The sequence below is a fragment of the Kryptolebias marmoratus genome, linkage group LG8 (assembly GCF_001649575.2).
Source record: "Kryptolebias marmoratus isolate JLee-2015 linkage group LG8, ASM164957v2, whole genome shotgun sequence".
In the NCBI taxonomy this organism is placed as follows: Eukaryota; Metazoa; Chordata; class Actinopteri; order Cyprinodontiformes; family Rivulidae; genus Kryptolebias; species Kryptolebias marmoratus.
Window position 1 is genome coordinate 14,517,313 of NC_051437.1, and position 21,276 is coordinate 14,538,588.

General features: G+C 40.6%; 1 protein-coding gene across 1 annotated transcript in view; it reads right to left on the minus strand.

Moving 5' to 3' along the window:
• The window catches only part of samd10b (sterile alpha motif domain containing 10b), a 50,759-nt gene that overhangs the window by 16,450 nt on the left and 13,033 nt on the right, over nt 1-21,276 (minus strand). The window contains exon 2 of the mRNA XM_017414930.3: nt 9,053-9,237. Within this exon, the coding sequence (XP_017270419.1) occupies nt 9,053-9,237 (185 nt within the window). The remainder of the gene's footprint in view (nt 1-9,052; nt 9,238-21,276) is intronic.

Consider the following 21,276-nt stretch of genomic DNA (forward strand, 5'->3'; position numbering starts at 1 on the left):
CTTACACACTGCTGCACAGACTATATGGTTTATTTTCTTTTCTTTTCCACGAACCAAACGCTTATTTCCGACTTAACTGCTTAAAATTTAGGAGGGACGTAATTTGTTCTCATGAGAAATAAATTAAATTAACATAATGAGCCCATATGCAACTCAAATCATTAGTGAGCACGAGGTTTAAAGGCTTGTAGGCACTGAAGGGCAAACAGATGTTGCATTTGATTAGAATTAGCAGCTTGTTTTTCACCTCACAACCCTGATGTTGTTTAGCTGCTATTTGTACTGCTGTTCTGCTTGCCTAGTATCACCACTGCCTTTGTCCTTTTTAATTTTTCTCTAATTCCTTCTTCTCTCGCACGCACAATACATACAGAAATATGTATTGTGGAAGTTGTCGTTTGTCAGCAGTGGGCCTTTTTGTGTGCGTAGAGAATTAACGGGGACACTATTAAGTCACAATCGGTTCATGTGGCTCAAAATGACCCCGTTCCCCCAGCTCTCTTTCTTTTGTGACGTGCTCTCATATCTAATCTTTTCATTCACGTGTTGACTGAGGCAACGCTACAACAAAGGGTTTTGGCTTATTTTCAACAGAAAAAAAAAAAGCCGAGCCGCTGCCAAAAGCTCGGCTCCATAATTGACTGCATTTAACATGATTAGGTACGCTGAAATTTCATCCACATGGATGCAACTCGCGCACACTCTTGTAGCTTCACGTCCAATTCTCCCTTTTCTCGCAGACAGCAGAAGGATCAGCCTGCAGACAATCTCCGCATCTCATTTCCCGATGAACGCAGGTTGTACTGTACTGCTTGGCGCGCCTCTGTAATGAGGCCTCCTCCTCCTTCAGGCAATATCCTTTTCTGATGATGGTCCGCTAAGTGTGGTCTGCTAAGTGTGGTCCTTAATTAAAACCAACTCAATTTCTCTCCACTTCAATGTGTTTGCTTCATTTCTAATTACACACATATTTCTACCCTCAGCTCAGCTGAGTGCTCGAGCCTTTTCAATAAACTGAATTTAAGGCTCAACCCAGTCATTATTAGGGATGGAGGTGTATTTGGCGAGAGGCGCGGAAATAGTCTCTCTCCTGTGGAGAGGGAGAAATTGTTCCTTCAGCTTTGGATGGTTTTTACTGCTCGCCTGCTGATGAAGTCCTCATCATCTTTACTGTCCTCATTTTAATGCAGTTGAGTAAACATTTTAGTGAGAGCAATAGCTCGGACAATAAATGCCTGTAGGGCAAACAGATTTAATCAGCATAATGTCAAAGGCAGCGTGTCCTGCTGTTCCATCATGATCGAACATCGTTGAAATCCTCTAACCTGAAAGACTGAAAGGCTTAACACAAATTAAAAGGGATACAATTTTGGAATGCTTTAATTTGAAGGATTGAAAGCAGAAACAAAAAAAAGGGATTGTAGATTTTCTAAAACTCTAACAAATTCAATTAAAGATTAACAGCTGAAATTCCAAGCTAAAAGTTTTTAGCTGCAGCTAATAATTTTTTCTAAATGTCAGAACAACTTGTATTCAGTGCTAAGATGTTCACATTTTTAATTGTTAGTTAAAAATCTAACAGCTGAAGTCATAACAGTTACAATTCTTAGCTAAGGCTTTTATCTGCAGTCAAAATTTTTATCTAACTATATTAACTAATTAAATTAGCGTACAAGTTAAAACAACTTTTTCTGAAGTGGTTTTGTAAAAGCGAATATTAAACATCTACAATTTTGCATGACAGCGCTTGTTTAGGTTGTTTTCTCAATCAAACAGCATCCGTCATTTTTGAGAAAAAGTGATTTAATAAACCTAAAAAAAAACATAAAAGACAGGCCCTCACTTGGCTAGCCATTAGCCCAGCTTGGAGGAAGACTTCTGCTCTATGACTGATGTCCCGTTTGATGAAGTCCAAATTATTGATAACTATTTGAGAGGTGTTCATTAAATTTGGTAGTGAAATTCCATCGCTTTCAATAAAATGGAGATCCGGCGCGTTGACTGACAGGCCTGCTCTCTGCAAGTGCCACTCCAGCTTAATAAACAGGAAATGTGTATAAATAGTAATGAGTCATGTCTGAAGCACAGTCTGTGTGGATTTTATGAATAAATCTGCTCTGGATTACATAACAAGAGAAGAAAAAGAAAGGATGTGTTAACGTTGTGTGACTAAAAACATCATATATGTATGTAGAGTAAGGACCAAATCAGAGACTATCTCTCTGTCGACTCTGACTAACATGTTGTTTCAAAAACCAAACTGAGAATGTTAGGTAGACCTACCAGTATTTTGCACAAGACATTTTAATAAAATGTTTATGCTTTCCAGTAAATGACCCCAAAATCTGTAACAATTTACCCTTAATTATGGCCGGACTACAGGGACACTGATTCATTACAGAATAAAAACGAAAATCCCATTATAGCTCCACTGAGGTATGGCCGAGTAGCCAACCCAAATGCCAGAGCTGCAATATTTAACTAAAATATTTTCCGATTTACATTTGTTGACAGGTAGCGTATATAACGAAAATGATCTAAAATGTCACCGAGAGACACAGAAGGTGAACACAGATAAATAAAAAGAACAAAAAAAAGGAGACAAGAGAAGGAGCTTTGGCTACTCGTTCTGTGAATAATGGCCTTCATCATCAGGAAGCCAGACAGGAGGGAAATGAAATGATAGCCCCCAATCATCCCTCTGTCCCTCTTTTCTTTTTTTTTTTCTTTGCTCCTTTGCTCTTCTCGCTCCATTTGTTGGCCATCCATCAGACTGTATCTCCTCTGGCCAGTTCTAGCTCGTCCCCGCTCAGCCTCTGCTACCTCCCAGCTCCTCCTGAGACCTACTTCTGTCCAGCTGGAGGAGGTCCCTCATTTGTTACGTGCAGAAGGGTTTCGGGGCAGGATATGAAGTGGAAGTCTATCACCGGCGAAGGAGGGAGGGAGAAAAATGGAGAAGCAAGAGGCTGCAGGAAAAAATATTGGTCCAACACTACGTTCACTCCTTGAATAAAATGGATTAGGACAAAAAATATTCAGCATCTATTGCAGAATTACTCAAGAATTGAGCACTTTAATTCCCACGGGCCTCGTTGGTTTAATTTGTGTTGAGAGAAATAAAATAAAAATAATAACACAAGTAGTCAATAATAAGTTATAGTTGTCAGAATGCTTAATGCACCCATGGACCCTCTCGACATCTGATTATAAATTCACGCAGCTGTTAGCCTCCCACATGTTCCCAATACAGCTAGATGTTAGGTTTTAGTCAATATGTATATCTGCACAGGTAAAATGTAGCTAAAGTTGTACATTATAACAAGAAGTGTCTTTTAATGAAGGCTGAATGCCTGCTGTTCTCTGTTTTGAGCGATCTGCCTATTAATGCAGTCAAATGACCAAATCTATGAAAACTTTTACCTTTTCTTTTTTTTTCCTCCTTTGCTTTTTTTGCAATACTTAAAAGGCAAACATTTCAGGCTTTTAGTCACAGAACCGGAAGCTGATTTTGTTTATCAAAAATTCATCGAATGAAATGCACAATCGCAAAACCGAGGCTGCCGATGAAAATGTGCAGCTGTTGACTGAAGAGTTTGTGAGGCAGAGGAGGACGAAGAGGGTGAGATGGAGGCACACGAGCTGCTGTGGTGACCCCAAACTGGAGCAGCCAAAAAAAAAAAAAGCAATATGGTCTAACCTATGACAGTCTGTGTCAAAGTGGACACAGTCAACTAATGAACTTCAAATAAGAAAGATGCTGTTTTTAGATGTCTGTATTTCTTCCATCTTTATCATGCTTCATCTTCCTCAGATCTTTTCCTGTGGCAAACTCTGACTTATTTTCTCAGCTCTCCTCTTTTGATCATTTTAATTTTTAGACTGGAACAGCTTTTGTTGTCAGTGCCTGCTTATTTTCGTCTGCTGTGTCCCTTATTTTCCCTCCACTTGGTCCACATAAAAATCACCTCATTGTGGACCACACTCCCTCCACATCTTCACCTCTCTTTGATCTTTTCTCTGCCTTCACTTTAATGCACTTGGTTATGATTATGTTTGGTCTTGTGTTGATGATTGTGTGTGTGTGTGTGTGTGTGTGTGCATCCCAGCTCTGTGTGAAGCTGAATCAGGGATTAGCGAAAAGTCAGGGGAGCGTGGGGAATCTGTAAAATTGATTCTTTGTGACCGATAACACCTCTCTTCCATATACTGCCTGCACGTTAGATCCTGTGTGAGACGGATGATTCATGCTAAGCTAATTAGCAGTAAAACTCTCAAGTATGAGTGTGCACGAATGAATAAAATCAATGTTTTATTGTATGCATATCATGTACTGTGTCTCCCACCTCCATTTTGGTCTTGGCTGTTAATCTTTTCCCAGTGTCACTTCATTTCTCTGCGGGATACTAAACAGTCGCCGTCCATCTTTCTCACAATCTGCTGTCCGACCAAACAAGTCCTTCCTTTTCCCCCAATCACCCGTTGAACTCTTGCTCCGCTGTCATCATAGAATTAGATCTTCAATCTGTCTCCCTGATCTCAAAGACCCTGACAGATCCTGACATATGATCCCTCATATCGTCTCCACACCTCTTTCTCACTTCTTGTTAGATCTCACTCCTCATTCTCTTCCTAGTGGCCACTTGCGGTTTCCATTTCATCTTTTAACACCTTGTTATCTCCTCCTTCTCTGTCTAGCCTGACTACATTTATGTAACGGTCTCACTATCATTCTGAAAATGCGGCAGGGGCTTCTTTGATAGTCTGCTCTGCTGTGTGAGGAACTTTGTGGAAGTGTGCGAACTGTCGGCCCCAAATGGCTTTGTGCAACTCTGCCTTTGGTTGACCTCGCGTCTTTGAGTGTGTAAAAGCCCCGCACTCATGCAAATATGAGCAGCCTCTCAGTGGGTGGACAGAGAGCCAGATGGGGTTTTCACAAAGCTTTTCTATACAGCATGAGTCACACGTGCGTCTCAGACAGCGCAACATCTCTCCGAATGGCAGGACAAGGACAACGCAGGATAAAGCATTGTTGCCTCCTCACCCAGCTGCTATTATTTCTCTCTTTACGTAACCAAGTCTTTCACTTGCTCATCACTTCACAAGCACAGTTACTGGCCTCCAAGGTGATGCTTAGCCTTGAGGAGCTTGGAACAACAACACCAAGAGTGCATTTAGATCTAATAGAGTTCTCTGAGGGCAACATACTTTTATTGCTTTTTTCTCTGGTTGCAATCTTACTATCAAAACAACTGCAGAAGTGTTTAAGAACCCAACCTGCTGCAGCTGAATAACACAACAAAGTAGGCACTGAGAAAGAGGTATAAAAGTTAGTCAAGCTAAATACATTCAGCGACGTCTCCAGCAGACACAAAAAAGAGGGATAAGAACTGCAAAATGGCTCCTGTTGTCCAAAAGCGCCGTAAAATGCTGATAAGAAAAAGGAAGCTGTTTAATAAGTCTTACAAAAAAAACAACACATTGGTACAAAAAATAAATTAAAGATGAGACTAAAAGGAATTTTAAACCATTCTAGATGCTCAGTATTGGATGAACTGGCTAAGTGATAACCATTTTTGTATTTGCATTGCTGCGGTGGCCATCTTGAATGGGGTTGACCCCAAAAGATAATCAGTTGCAGATGTACATCCAATGATTACTTTCTGAGAATTTAAGTTAAATTCAAGATCTTTTGCTAACAGATGCACACGCATAGGCAGGCAATTTAACCATTTCATGAAATTTCTTCTCATAATATTAGGTGATAAACATCTGTTGAATCATGACAATGTTTTTAGTTCTAACAAGAGAAATTTGGGCCTAGAAATTAGTTTTATTGAAATTAAGTTTCACTCAATTTTGGAAGCTGGAACAACATGTTAGATTTTGTAGCATAAAATATGTTTTGTGTTAATTTATTTGGACCATCTAAAATTTCAAAGGTCAGCACTTTTACACATATTAATGGTCTCAGCTACACTCACATTTGTGATTAGTTCTGTTAAACTCTGTCAAAGCACAGTATTTAAAGATGCTTAAAAATGACAACAATACTGTCTACATATTTTTGTAATGCATTAACAAATTATCATAAGGCAGCATGGCGGCACAGTAAACTGTGGGTTTACGTTGGGGTCCTCTCACAAACCAAAACCATACATGCTAAGTTAATTGGTAACTCTTAATTGCCACTAGGTGTGAACGTTGAGTGTGAATGGTTCTTTGTCTCGTTTGTGGCCCTATAATGGACAGGCAACCTGTCCAGGGGGAACAAGCCACAGAAAAGTTGGTAAAGAAAAATGGATGGATGGCTTCACCAATAACCCTGCACTAGTGTGGTGATTAAAATAATAAGTTTGACTGGAGACAAACACCCTAAAGCGGCGAAATACATCTTAGTGAAGGAGTGTTGTGAACTGTGCATGTGTATTTCTTCTCCATTAATTCACGTCTTTGTGTCGGTGTCAGTCGAGAAGGTCAGCCACTGCACTCCGTAACGAGGAGGGAAAAATAATCACAGATTTCTCTTTTCCATTCGTCCATCCACCGCGGCAAATTAGTGCACAGAGAGAGCTTTACTTCAAGGTTCAGCCACAAGCTGCGAGGCAGACAGCTAAATGAGCCTCACGCAAAACTCCCCTCTCCTCGCCCTGTCTGGAAACCTAAACAATTCAAGGATGGCTCAAAAGGGTGTGTTCACAACAAAACTGCTCATTACATGGATGGGTCTGCGTTCTGGTCCACCGGCATGGTAGAAACACAAATGAGTCTATAGATTCTATTGAATAAAATGAACGAAATATTCAGGGATCAGTCGGAACTTGGTGACATCTTTTCCCATTTCTGTGTGAATTGTCTGCGAGTGAAAAAGTGGAAAATAAAGCATTCAGGGACCGACCTCTCCCAGAGTTTGTATTTTTAACCCTAACCCTAACCCTAACCCTAACCCTAACCCTAACCCTAACCCTAACCCTAACCCTAACCCCCCAGCAACGTATTAGTACCACTAACACTTAAACACAACAGGGACGTCTTTGAAAATAACAGTCATGTTTGTGCATGAACGAACACTAACATCCAAAGAGTCTGTCCTCCGTCTCCGCAGTCATTATCGTCCGTCTCCCCTGACAGGCCGTTTGTACACCAGCGCGTAATGTGTTATATCAGCTTTGTTAAGCACACAAGAAGGATTCCCCAGGTTCTACCTTATATCCAGAAACTGTTTCACTTAACTGGCTCCCTCATTACAGCCAGTGTGTGCACAGCCACTTTAATGGAGAATAATCTAATCATCAGTCCTGAGAGAAATGGACGCATAGGCAACAATCCACACTGCGCACGCACACCCGTACACATGAGCGTTCAGAATTATAGATGCATGAATTTTGAGAATACACACACACACACACATATGACAGAGAGCTGGACTGCTCTCCCATCTGTTGAATAATGCATAAAGAAACTCGTCGCCACAAGGAAGTGATAAGCCTTACTTCTCATGGTATGGAGGAGGTTTAATTATCCAGTCTTTGTGTAATCATATGGAAACAGAGTTTTACTCATATTTTATTTAGCCTTTTATAGCTGAGAGGACTCTCTTTTATGAATTATTGAACAAATGCTGTAGTGCGAGTGCGTCTCACAGCTTTTATGTTACAGACTGCCTTAAAAGCAGTTGGGAAACAAAGCAAAAAAAATAATAAAGTAACATTTTTAAAAAAGACCTCCACAGGGCTATCGGCTCCGTTTCATTAAAGGAGTGGAAAAACGGAAGGAGGATGCCGTTTCATATGCTGTTTTAGGTCAGATACTGGCCTTAAAATAGATAGATTTTCTTTTGTTTCAATTCTGTGGTGCTCAGCAAATGAGAATGCACTTTCCATAAAGCAGCGCCCGAGTATAAGATGCAGTAGCTGCTTTTACGTTGTATCACTGAGACGTTCAACCACTAAACATTCCTCACACACCAGTCAGGACTCTAATGGCTTTTATATCTGTTATTTGAAGTCATTTCTGTTAAAGTCATTGCTGCTCCCTGAGAGAAAACATTAATATGTAAAATAAATTAGATTTTCAAACACATTTATTATTAAATGCACTCTACCGATCATCTGTGTTCGGTGCAGCATGTTACATCACAAGTCGTCAAGTTCTCCAGCCATTCCTCAATTATGTAACTAATTCCTCTCGGGTGGTTCTGCTATGATAGAGCAAAGTAAGACAATTAGACTTCCTGCCAACACTGAGATTTGACCTGCAGCACTGATCATGCACATTCTGTCTTGTTTCTCTGATGCCAGAGCAGAAATATCACTTTCTGTACCATGTATTTATATCCCTCGAAAAGATAACACATTAAACCATAAACCATTTACCAAAAAATGTTGTTTTCAAATACAGGTTCCACAACTTAATTGTAATATTAACAAGAAAATGTGTCGTAGTTAAGAAAAAGGCTCAAGAGCAATATTTTCAAAGGGGTGCTCGTATGGTTTGAAATGAGATTCTGTGGAAACGTTATGAATAGTTTTTATCTTACCTCTTTGAACGACCTCAGTTTGGAGAAACAGTTTGATTCTGACCGGATTGACGAGCTGACAGCTGCTGTCTGCTCATGCAAACACTATTTTATAAACCTTTATAGATTATTTTATAAACCTGCACTTAGATCTTAGTTTGTCAGTCCAGTCAAAATTAAACTTTATTTTTCCAAACTAAAGTCGCTGAAAGAGTTTTTCCATCGAACCCCACTTCAACAAAACTAATGCTTTAATGGTCTAATTAGGAGCTTATAGCTACTTCCACAGGTGAATATTATTCTAAACTTGCAAAAACAACTATGAAGTGTGATCAAATGCATATATAAAAATAATTCAGGTTATATAAAATCCAATAGCACTAATTTCTTTAAATCAGTTGTTATTGTTTATTTTTGCTTCTTCTGGGAACCTAACTCCAGTTATCTAATTCCTCTAATTTTGTAAACAGAACTGTGCATCAGAAACCCCTTCTTTCGCGAAGCAGCTTCTGCTCTGCTTCTGGGAGATATTCATACCTGGATGCCCTCTGTGCCTGGCTGCTGCAGTAACTTGACGGTGCGTGTGTGTGCAGTCTTCTGGCCGCGGCCGTCGTGCCAGGTCAGGTTGCTGCCTCCGGCGCGACGCGGCAGCTGGTAGCTCAGCTCCTCAGCAGACACCGTGTGCTCCAGGGAGGCACGGCAGAAGCTGAAGCTGGACGCCGCTGAGAGGAGAAAAGGAAAGATGATGAGGAAAGACACAGCGGAGGGAGGGAAATAAAACAGGACTTTGATTGAGCACTTATAATAAGGGTTTCCTGTCTTTGCAACAGAGACACTCGCACAGACATTATAACAGCTTAGCAGGCTGCATTTATTCCATACTAGTATAGTTATAAACAGATGGTTGATGCAATGATTATTCTGGTAAACAGTGCCGCTCCTCTGTGATCTCCAATTATGGTGAGTGCATATTCACAGAGGTAGCGCTTGATTTCTGGAACTAAAACTCTCTTGCCAGATTAGTCCTTGCATATTTAAATCCTACATCATGAATATATGACATCATTTTCTTCCGTCTTTCTGTCCTTCCCCCTGTCTATCCATCCTGCACAGTTTTAGGAAAAGAGGATAGATGGACAGGAGTGTTGGCGTTGACACAGCAAAGCAGTTGTCAGGGTCAGAGTGCAGCTCTGTGAAAGCATCCCTCTAGTTTTTATCAAGCTGAATGAGCAGCTGACCTGTAGTCAGCAGGGCATTAAACTCGCAGAGTAAACTTCCAGCCACTGGCCCGTCTAAAGACATCATGCGGACGAGGTTATAGAAGACGAGAAGCTGAGGTTAAAGCACGAAAGAGGTGCACAACAGAAACAGGAGTTCACTCGTTCACACGATTGATGCTCGCTTTCTGCCGTGACATGACTTTAAAGCTGAACAGACTAACACAGTGCAGCGTGGCACGTCAAGTAGATTTTCCATGTTTTTGCAGGTCATATTATAGCCTTAAATTACACGTGAAAGTGGCAAAAAAAAAAAAAAAAATGACACAAAACAATGTATGGTGAGAACACTTAACACGACTTGCCATTTAATTTCATGGCTGGTTGGATCAGCAAGAAAACCCGTTACAAGTGGTTAATAGAAACCTAGGTGAGCCACAAAGAGCTGAAATTTGTTAAATCGGTCATTTACAAAAAAAAAATAAAAATGTTTTCTATATTTTAGACGGTAGGGCTGTATAGATGAAAAACAGAAACAAATGTTGTCTAATGAAAACTGATAAAGGTGTAAAATATGTATGTTTTATTGATTCTGATAAAACATACCATATCACTTACAAAAAGCCCAGAAAACTCATCTTCCTTTCAGTCTGTAACTGTAGGGTTGAAGAGCATTTAAAGCAGCCCCTAATTTCCAAAGTTAATTAAAGTTCCCTTTAAGACAGTGTCTGCTCCTTTTTAAAGCCGTTATTGAGACAAAGACAGATTTGCTGATTATAGACCTAAAAGTGGAACAAGGCGTAATAAATGTTGCCTTCATTTCTTTCTGATACGAACAAAAAAAAAAGAAAAAAGAAATCTCTTTATATGAGAACAATGTCAGAGCATGCTTCGCGGGGAAGAAAGCCTCATTTCATCTTCATTCTATGGCTTCTTAATTTCTTTTTTTTTTCTCGCTTGACAAGCATGCAGTCCAAATTTAAAACCGTTCAGGAGATGGAGATGGTTCACTTCTTTTCATCGCTACGGAGCATCACCGCAAAGAAAAATCAGAAAGGGATTCAAATCACACAGCCCTTACACGAAAAGTTAATTTCTGACACCAGAATGTTACCTTTAAATTTTTTTTTTTGAAACAACAACATAACATCTATATTTGTGTGAAACAATTCAGTTGCTTTTTGTTGTTTGAGGTGAATAAGTTTGATTACAAGCTGTACGTTCACCAAAAACCGAAAATGATGAAACAGCTGTAACAAGTAAATCTTGTCAGTTGTTCAATTATCAAGGGAAAAGTAACCTGTGGTATGGTTACACCAGAGACCAATGAAACCTGTGGTATGACAGCTGAGGTTTGTGGAAAACACCTGGCTGCAGCTGAGAAAAGTGAAGAGAAAAAACCCGTTTTTCTCAGCCCAGAAGGCTGCTCAAGTGAACATTGATGAATACAGAGTTCACACAGCCATGATGGAAGAAAGGAACAAGAAGAAGGAGAAGGAAAATAGGAAAAGCCTGTCAAGAATCAGTGATGTGTAACCTTTACTGCCTCGGTTTATTGCTCTTTCTCTCTGCAACCTTGAGCTTCAGTGCTGCTTTTCTCATTTCTGTTTGTTGCCACTTTTGTTTTTATTTATTTTTTTTAATCCAGCATCTTTTTTCTTCTTCTCACGCTCTTTCTCTTTCTTGTTGTCGTGTCTGTGGGGTGGTCGGGATCAACTGGGGACCAACTCTGATATAATTACTGCCAGTCAGCCTATAAGGGCAGGAGACAGGAGGAAGGAACATGGAAAGCTAAGCGCCTTAAAACCCTAAAGACCTGCCAATCTCGCCGAAAGAGACAAGAGAAAGCACAGCGGCAAGAGTGAGACCGACAAGAAGGACAAGGGGAGCGCCGGGCTGTAAATTAGCCCTGGATCCGTGCCAACCAAAGCGGGCTGTACGGCTGAGGCGACGTCATTCCAACAAGCCAAAACTTTGTGCTTGTTCCACAGAGACCCTGCACTCAGTGGACATGACAAACTGCTGGAAGATGACATCCCTCATAAATTAAAATCTAAATTCTTCCACCTAACTGGACCGCTCCTCTTCCTGTGGTCATAAGAAAACGAGCATTCTGCCATCATTAATCGACTCGGTTGGCTTTACCTCCTGCCACAGGACACTTCATAGTGTTTAAAGAGGTTTTTGAAGTGACATCCAGTCATATAGTTATCAATGGTTAGTACATTATCAGGGATGACATTATAACTATGAAGAAAAAGGAAAAGGTCAAACAGCCAAACGAATGCCAGTCTTTATTGTTTTTAGGCCTTTTAAACAACTCTCTCAAAAACAACATACTGAGGTGAATGAAGGCTACATTTGCTAACCCTTTACACTTTTTCATGACACCAATTGCTTAATTTGTTGCTGTTTTCTCAACCAAACAACATCCTGTGTGGAGCATAGATAGACCACGTATATGTCGATGGTGCTGAGGCTGCGATTGTATCAGGCCCCCGAGAGTTGAGTAAACTTTTGGACCGACTGGCAGTGCTGATTAAGCAGACTGATACAGTCGCATCAGCTAACATGGTCTCTCATACATTTGCGTTGTAACGTGAGGTTGAGAAAACGGCACCAAACTAAACAGTCGTGTCATGCAGAAGTTTAGTGGTGTAATATTAGCTAAAGTTGTGTTCTTTCACACATGTATGTCATATTTAAGAAGGAGTTGTTTGGACAAAATTTTTTTCCTTTTTTTTTCCAAACTCCATGCTCTTTGGCTGATAGCTACTGATAACTAGAGCATCACTTTAAAAATCACCAAACTGTCCCTTTAAGATAACAACTCCAAGTAACGACTCTTTAAAGTGACATTGTGGCGTACAGTATGTCTGTGGATGCTTTCAGGGACAGAGGGCTTTAAGTTAAATCTCTTCAGATCTTTGTAATCCGGTGAGATTACAATCTTTTCCATTCAGATCTCTCACCTTTTGTCATCTGTCTAAGCAAGCATTTGATGAGGCTGAACAACTGCCAAATCTCCGCTGTCCTGTTTGTCACTATCTGCTGTTGTTTTATCTCTCGCTGCCCTTGCAGGTGACTTTTATCACCTCCGGTTGAGGGAGGGGTGAGAAGACGAGCAGCGATGGAGACTGGGTGGTGCAGAGGCAGGATTTAACAAAAAGAAATGTGTTCTGTAAAGTCTAGTGATTTAATGTAAAAATAATGGATGTTTTTTTTTTTATAACGCTTCCGCTTAACATGTTTTAAAAACATACAGAGGAAGGAAAGTGGACAGTTGGTGGAAGAGGTGCCAAATATCAAGGGTAAAGTGTCACAGTGATGCTTCTGTGAGGGTGTGTGTGTGTGTGTGTATGAAGGGTAGCTAGGTCAATACGACTCAGCCCAGTGAAGTGTAACCTCATATCACCTCCTCTTGACTGAGCAGCATATCTGCTGTGCAGAGGCACTGCTAAATCTCGGAGGTATTCCCTTTTTGAAAAGGTAATTAAGATGTTAGGTACGGAACCCCGGAAGGTCGTTCCGAGCCAAATCCCACAGTAGATTAACACAGCATCTCCGAACATTACTCATTTGGCTCAAAAAGAGAACATCTAAATTAGTCTGTGTGGACTATTTTGCTGTGTAAGCTTTTTTTTTATCTTTTTTTTTTTTCTTTGTAGAAGTTGGAATTTTGCATAACCTTGGGATCAACTTAGGAGGAGTGCATGTATTTGCTTCATCCTTTAGCATGAGGGATGAGGCAATTGGTATGGTTTATCCACCTTATTTGGGGCATCGCTGAGAGGATGCCACGGTGTATTTCAGCTTCATGATATTGGCATCAACTCCCTCCTTCACCAACTCAAAATAAATTCCATTTTCAGATTTCATAATAAAAGGAATAATAGGAAGAAAAAAATCCAAGTTAACCTCATTCCTTTGTAATTTTCCAAGGTGTGGAACATCATCATACAAAGATTTTATGCTTGTGTAACGCATTATGTCTGGTGTCTTAACTAGTGCATAGAACAGACCAATGCTACCGTTTCCTCTGAAGTATTTACTTCTCCACTTTTTGGGGGTAAAGCAAGGGGCTTTTATCAGCTCTCTAAAACTGTACCAGAGTGGATTTTCCCCAGGAATAAGCCTTGAAATTATTCTATTTGAAAGAGCAGGAAGGGACAAAACAGAAAAATCTGGTTACAGCTTTAAAAATACCCATAAAATCTAATGGGGGTAGGGGTTCCCATGATGCATTGCAGTCTGTTATCCTTTCTGACATGAGACACTCTCATACAGGCTGGGGTTGAGGTTTACCTTTCACAAACCATCAGCGTCACAGGAGCGCACAAACAGGGAATCAGTTGTAAACATCGAGCTCTCGTCTTGGCGCAGACATGAAGAATAGCAGCTACATTTGTTCACACGGTTGTTAAAGAATGCCAGCAATGTCATAAATACATGACTGTGAGTGCAATCATGCCAACTCACATATTCCCACATCTGTAGAATCCCTATCAGCATTTGTTCAGGTCAGTGAACCTGAACAAAGCTGCAGAGAGGCAGCCGTGTGGATGGAGGCTGAATTCTGGATTCAAACCTCAGGGCAGCTTCGGCTCACAATGCACGGAGCGTGCCCAGGACACAGGTGGAGTTGGCATTTCTGTTATGATTCTGCTCATGAGATATAGCCCTATATACCCTATGTGAACATAGCAAGGTTGGTATGATAAATGCCAAGTAGACGCTCTCTCTGCAGGCGGTGTGGAGCTAAATAACACCGTTCACAAAGGCAGACAGACCTATTGATCAGTCATTGATGTGCCACAGAACAGACTATTACTAATCACTTCAGACAGGGCAAAAAGCACACAGCTCCACTAACATACACAGTCTCTAACACTCACCATTGATTGTTGTAACCACTCCTGTAAAAACAAAAAACAAAAAAAACCCTACTTTTTTTACACAGAGGAGAATTACATCAAAGAGGAAACAAGGAAATAACATAGTCTAAGGAGCATGAAGTCCAGGGTAAAAACAAACAAAATAAAGGTGGGACAACATGTCAGAAGAGAATGATGAATATATGGAAAATACAGAGCATTTCCATTTACCGCATCAGAAGAAGAGGGTAACTTTGTCCCCTTCACAGCCAAGCCTTCATAAAATGACAAAGGGAGGACAGATTAGATCTCATTGTCTATCAATTATCCAGAGTGAATGTCAGAGGAGGAAGCAGGAAGAGGAAGGACACAGAGGAAGAGAGGAGGGGGATATGAAACTCAATAATAGGATGGGAGAAGTGATAAGGCTTGATAAAATCAGGAAAAAAGGCACGCTCAACGAATGCTTGTGCATGCACAGTGATATATGGTTTTCGGGTTTGTAAACTGTCCTAGGAGAGGGCTGCGTAAAATTATCTTGCGTAAACAAGCAAAACCTGCAAATCAAACTTATAAAACAAGAAAATATGATCATGAACAACGCTAATCGCAAATCATTACTCAGGGACATTCTTTTGTAAATTCAATGCCTAGAATCCCTTTAAGGAAAGCACATCACCCACTGCCTTTCATGCCAAAGTTTTAATCGAAGACCATCTTGTGTCAAATCTTAAAAATAACCCTATTCGCATAATAGTGCGAAGATCTTATCTGATCTGTTGGTGCTAAAAGTGTGTGGTGGGGATGATTCTCAGCTACTACCACACCAAACTGTAGCTCAACATCCTTAAAATTGACTGAGCTATTGCTCTTTCTGTGGTGGCTGACGTTGGTTAGCTATGGCAGCCGTTTTGAACTGGGGTGACACCAAAAGTTAATCAGTTAAAATCTTTGTTGTGGTTCAGGAGCTATTTTGCTAACAGCCACAGTTTAAAGCAAAATTACTGTGCGATGTGTAATACTTGGAGATGTGTTTGGGGATGATTCTCAGCTACTACCACACCAAATATTAGCACAATACCTCTAATAATGTTATGTGTTTTTGTATTATTTTTGTTAGCTGTGACTGACATCTTTAAGCTGACTCCAAAAGTTAGTCAGGTGTAGATGTACATCCAGTGGTTACTTTAAGAGAGTTTCATTAAAATACATCCAGTGGTTCATGAGATATTTTGCTAATATAACTGACAAACACAAACACACACACGTACAGGCGAGTACATGATCTTCCACCTTTTGTGGTGAAAAGTGATGAAAAGGTATTATTTGCACAACAAGTAATTAAGCTTTAAAATCTGGGTGCATGACCTGCTTGGAGCCAAACGGATGATGAATATAGTCAGTGACAAAACAAAAAGGGTTTGATTTTATACAAAATGTGATGGTGTTTGCTGCGCATTAGCAGACAGAGACCTTCCGCCAAGAACAAACAACCCAGCAACACTCGCGAAAGAAAATTAAAGTTGGGTGCCCCAAACTAAATAATTACTGACAGCAACGCATCTTTCATTTTCTAAGAGGCTGCGATTAAAACGCACCGCTCCCATATGCTAAATGTTAGTTTGACCCTGACACCGTGCTCACATCCACCACGCACAGATGAGCAACACAAGCTCCATTAGGCAAGAATAATGAATGACACAGTTAACGCAGAGGAAGTAGAAAGAAAACAGAATGAGTGATTTTCTAATGAAGACCTAAGCACCGCTGCTTCAAGGGCGTATTACATACACGTGTCTTTGCAAGTCGTTTTACATGCGACACTGAAAGATTATCCAACGCGTGGCTCAAAGGAGGGACAGAGGTGATCACGTGATCATTCGGACCGCATGCAGCTGCTACCCCGTAATCATTCACATCCCATAAAAATCCTTGACAAATTTATCCAAAGTGGTCTGGCTGGAGAATCAGGTTGAATTAAAGCAAATGAGGCAAAGCATGAAATGGGGGAGAATTACATGAAAAGGTCAAGCAGGCAGAGAACACCTCAATCACTGTAAAACTGGAGCGCAGCGTCTGATTAAAGGGATAGTTCAAAACTTTTAAAGTGGACTTCTGCGGAGAGGTTGAAGATAGAGTTGGAGCTCAATTCTGACCAGACTGACGAGCTAATGACTCGACCGGGTGGACTGCTGCCATCTTAAAACAACAATAACCTCAAATAAATTATAGTAGTTCCTACAAACACTGTTAACCCTTTATTTGGTGGATAAATAACATTTAGTTACATTCAGCAGATGTGTCATGTAGGATACGTGTCAGGGAGCCATCTTAAATTGGGTTGGCTCCAAAAGCTAATCAGTTGTAGTTGTATGTTCAGTTATTGTTTCCTGGGAATTTCTTTATTTTGCTGACAGACAACGCATAGTTAATGGCAAAATTTTAAAAGAAGGTCATCTGCAATCTTTTAGTATTAGGAATATGTCTTGAGAAACCACAAAATTTTAGGTTTGTGGCCGGCGACAAATAGCTTTCTGTCAGGATTCGGTTTTACTGCGTGTTTCTTTTTGTATTTAGTGTTTGATTCTGGTTTCTTTTGGTTTGGGTTTATTGTTGTCTTCACATTTTGTCTTGTTCTTGTCCCTCTCGTCTTGTGTCTCAGGTTTGGATTTTGTTATGTTTGGTTTTGCTGCCACGTCAGCCTTTGTTTTTAATTATCTTTTATTTTTATAAATTAGTTTCTCTGGGTTCGCCTCCTTCTTCACCCAACATGACACTTTCACTAAAAGCACTAAAAAAAATCTGAGCTACTGCTTTAAGAATGTGTTAGACAGCTAGTGTGATGCCTTATGCATCAGTGGAATTAAATAGCTATCATGATCTGTTTTTGTGTTTGTTTACCTAACTCAGGGCATATGAGAGTATTCCTTGCTGTACAGCAGGTGTCCTTGATAAAAGTAAGAAAAGTAATTTAACAAAGTAATGAAAACAAACTGTATCCATACCAATATTAAAATTTTCTCTTTTCATTTCAAGCCAACCATCTGAAACCAAGAGCAATAAGCCAGATGGTTTCCTAATGAGCTCTAAAGCGATTCGTGCAATAAGACTAACAGGTTTTATCATTGGGCATTTTTTAAAAAATAAAATCAAAGAAACAGTTCCCAGTTTGAACATACATTTAATGACAGCTCGAGTGTTGAATCACCACATTCCGTCAGCTGACCACACAGATATCAGCCCTAAAAATCACTGCATCGTAAATCTTTTATTCCCGGATAGACACGGCTGTCATCTACAACTCCACTCGTACGAACACAGACGGGCCTACAGATACGATCGTAAACCGCGCCGCTTCGAGAATGCTGCGCGGGGTCTGTAAATCAAAGAAGTGCACTCACCCTGTGGCCTGTTGAGATAAAAAATAATGGGGAAGTGCACGGTACTCAATAAATTAGTGAGCAGCTTTAAACCAGTCACACGAGTCGCCAACTGTGTTAGATAAGGCACGTCAGCTCTCATGGACCTTTGTAACAAGTTAGAGAAGAAACGTGTGAGCAAAAATAACCAGCCGATTCCAAAATGTCCACGCACGCACTCATTACTTACCACAGAGGGGTTTGAAAGGATTGAAGACAGTAAATAATGATGGAAAATTGATAACCTGCTTTATTACTCCACTCATTAAACCAGAATGAGTAGAGAAAAGAATAATGTCTAAAGAAAAGTTAAGAAAGGGGGGAATAAGTTTGCAGAATGTGTAAAGTATAGCTATTTTTGTGAATGTAGATTAGCTGTGGCAGCCATCTTGAAGTGGATTGGCTCCAAATGTTATTCAGCTGTAGATGTACAACCAAGCATTACTTTCATTAAAATCCATCCAGTAGTTAATGAGACAGACAGGCCAGAGTTGACTGCAAATAGGTTGGCAAATATTTCAGCAAAGACAATGTACAATCTTTTAGTGCTCAGACCATGTCTCGGGCATCAGTTTCATCTACCACCACCCCACAGATTATATCAATATCTCTAAAACTAACTGCGTTAAATTAATTGTTTTGCGTTTAAGATGGCTGTGGAAGGGATTTAGTTGATTACTGAATTAATCAGGTGTAAATGCAGTGAAAACATTCGTCAAGCTTCATTAAAATTCCTCCAGTGGTTCATGAGATATTTTGGCGACAGAAAGACACACAAACACATAGGTACACACAAACTCGGGCAAAAACACGATCGACCGCCTTTCAAACGCCAAAGACGCTGAAAGCGAGACGGGAAGAGAATAAAAATTTGCAGACAGATTTAGTTTGTAGTGTAAACCACTTGAAACGGCAACTCAGCACTCTGCGCTGACGTTGCGTCTGTTTGCCAGCTGAAACATGACGCTTTGAAGCTTGTTGTAGCTCCGGTGTGATGTGATCAACAGAGACTCTTCTAATTTTTCCTGGAAGGGAGGGAGAGGGGAGAAGAAGGGGAGAGAGAAAAAAGAATGACGGGAAGAAAATGCAAAAACTGTAGCGAGGGAGGGGGGGGGGAGGACCGACAGGCTCTGGCAAGGCAACTGAGACAGGTGAGAGGAAAATTGCGGCACTGCCACCGGCATAAACAATCAAAAGGAGACATAAAATGACTCTGCTCCACTTTCTCTGCACATCATTTTCAGCAAGCATAACCCCCCCCCAAAAAAACTATGTAAGCCTGAGATTTTGTGCTACTTTTCTTTTCAAAGGGGGTACATTATGCAAAATGCACTTTTACACAGTCTTCGGTCATCACTGCCGCTCCATTTTTATTTATTTTTATGTCTAGAGACCCTTTCTAAAAGAGCCATTCTTGCTTGAAGCCTGCTGAGGTGGTACTGCCCTTCGCTTGTGAAACGATCCACTATATTGATCCAGCCGCCTGCGCATACCTGTCAAAACTCCTGTTTCATCGGCGTGTCCTCAATATTGCAAGGCCATCTGACTATCCTTTCCCGTCTCCTAGTCTACAATATTTCTCCTACTAAATCTTAATTTATGTATGAAAAAAAAAACTTTGTGTATTCATCTGATGTTACAGAATTCTCTATATTGACTTTGACGTTCCAAAATAAAACTTTTATTTTTGCAGTAAATTCAGTACTTGGTGATTTCTTTTTTTAGCTGAGCTGACGCACAACAACAGGAGTTGCCTCATCTGGTCATTGGAGTTGACTGTTCAAAGCAGACCAGGCTCTGCCTCTCCCTGAGCCTCTGTTGCAGAACCAAAGAGCGCTTAGCAAGCTGTGTCTTTGTATTTCTAAACACAAACACACTGAAACAGTGCTTGGAAGCCTGAGATTAAACCAAAGGCCTGCCTCACCAAAGCAGTGATCATCAACTTGTGAGCCCCAGGCCATATGTGGCCCTGGAGATTACATCCTTGCAAAATATTACATAACTATCACATTATGTTACATTACATTACAAGTCAGTGTTACTGCTGAGTTCAGCAACTCAAAGTTTAAATCAGCAAAGCTGTAGCTAATTGCTGAATCTAGCTAAATCAAATATGAAAGCTATAAATAGTAAATACGTGACAAATGTGAACAAACCAGAGATTCTACATTGATCTAAGTTACAGTGTCTTTGCAGGAGCAATGGGTGTCTCAAAATGAACTGACAACCAAGTAACTTGAGTGTGTTTGTTCCATCACATCTTTAGAGCTCTGCAGCTTTGAATTAGAAGCTAACAGAGCAATGTCTGGAAATGATGTGCAACATATGATGCCAAAATCAGGCTCCAAGTGTGTGGTCGGCACAACAAAATGAATGATCGGTAGGTTTTTATTTCTTTTTTTCCTAGAACTTAAAATACACATTCTAGAGGTATGCGATTCTTAGATCCGCACAAAAAGGGTAGAGCCTTTAAAGTTCTTTTGTTTGAGAACTGCCAAACAAAACCAGTATTCAGTCTGCAGCAGGTGTCTTCAGGGTGAATGTGAGTGGTATGTGAGCACAGTCCAATACAGGCCCTTCTGGAGCCTTCTTGTTTTCACTCCAGCGGCAAGACAAATTAGCTCACACCTGGGGGCACTCGCCCATTTATCTGTATCCACTCCCTGCAGTCCCACTTGTCTCTGTTAAGTCTCCCAGCATGCACCCTACTGTGGTGATTGGGGGTCTGTCTCTCCAAGCCTAATTGCCATGTTATCAGCTCCACTCCTGCACTGCCACTGCATCCAGTTCTTTCAGGCAGATGGACATGCCAATTACCGCTCCTCTACACACAAACACACACTCACACACACACACACACACACACACTAGTTCTCACATGGCTTCCTGAGACTGCACTGTCAGAGTAGACAGCAGCTGGTACAAAGTGGACAGTTTAGGATGAAACAGTAAAAAGAATCAAAGCTGTGTTCCGTTGCCATTATTCGCTCATGCAGACAAACACACACGGGCACGCATAAAGTCTCAGCTGGAGCTGGCTGTCCAGGCCAAATGATCTCAGGGGAACCTTTTTACTTCCTTCCCTTTATCTAAACATGCACAGACACACTCAAACACTCACATACCCACAATTTCGTAATGATTTCCCAACCTTACTTTTCCCCAGCAAGAACATTCCAATAGTTTTAAAATATGCACATTCTCTATTCTTTGCTGTTTTTCCAGGAGGAAAATGAAGTGAGCTTTGTTTT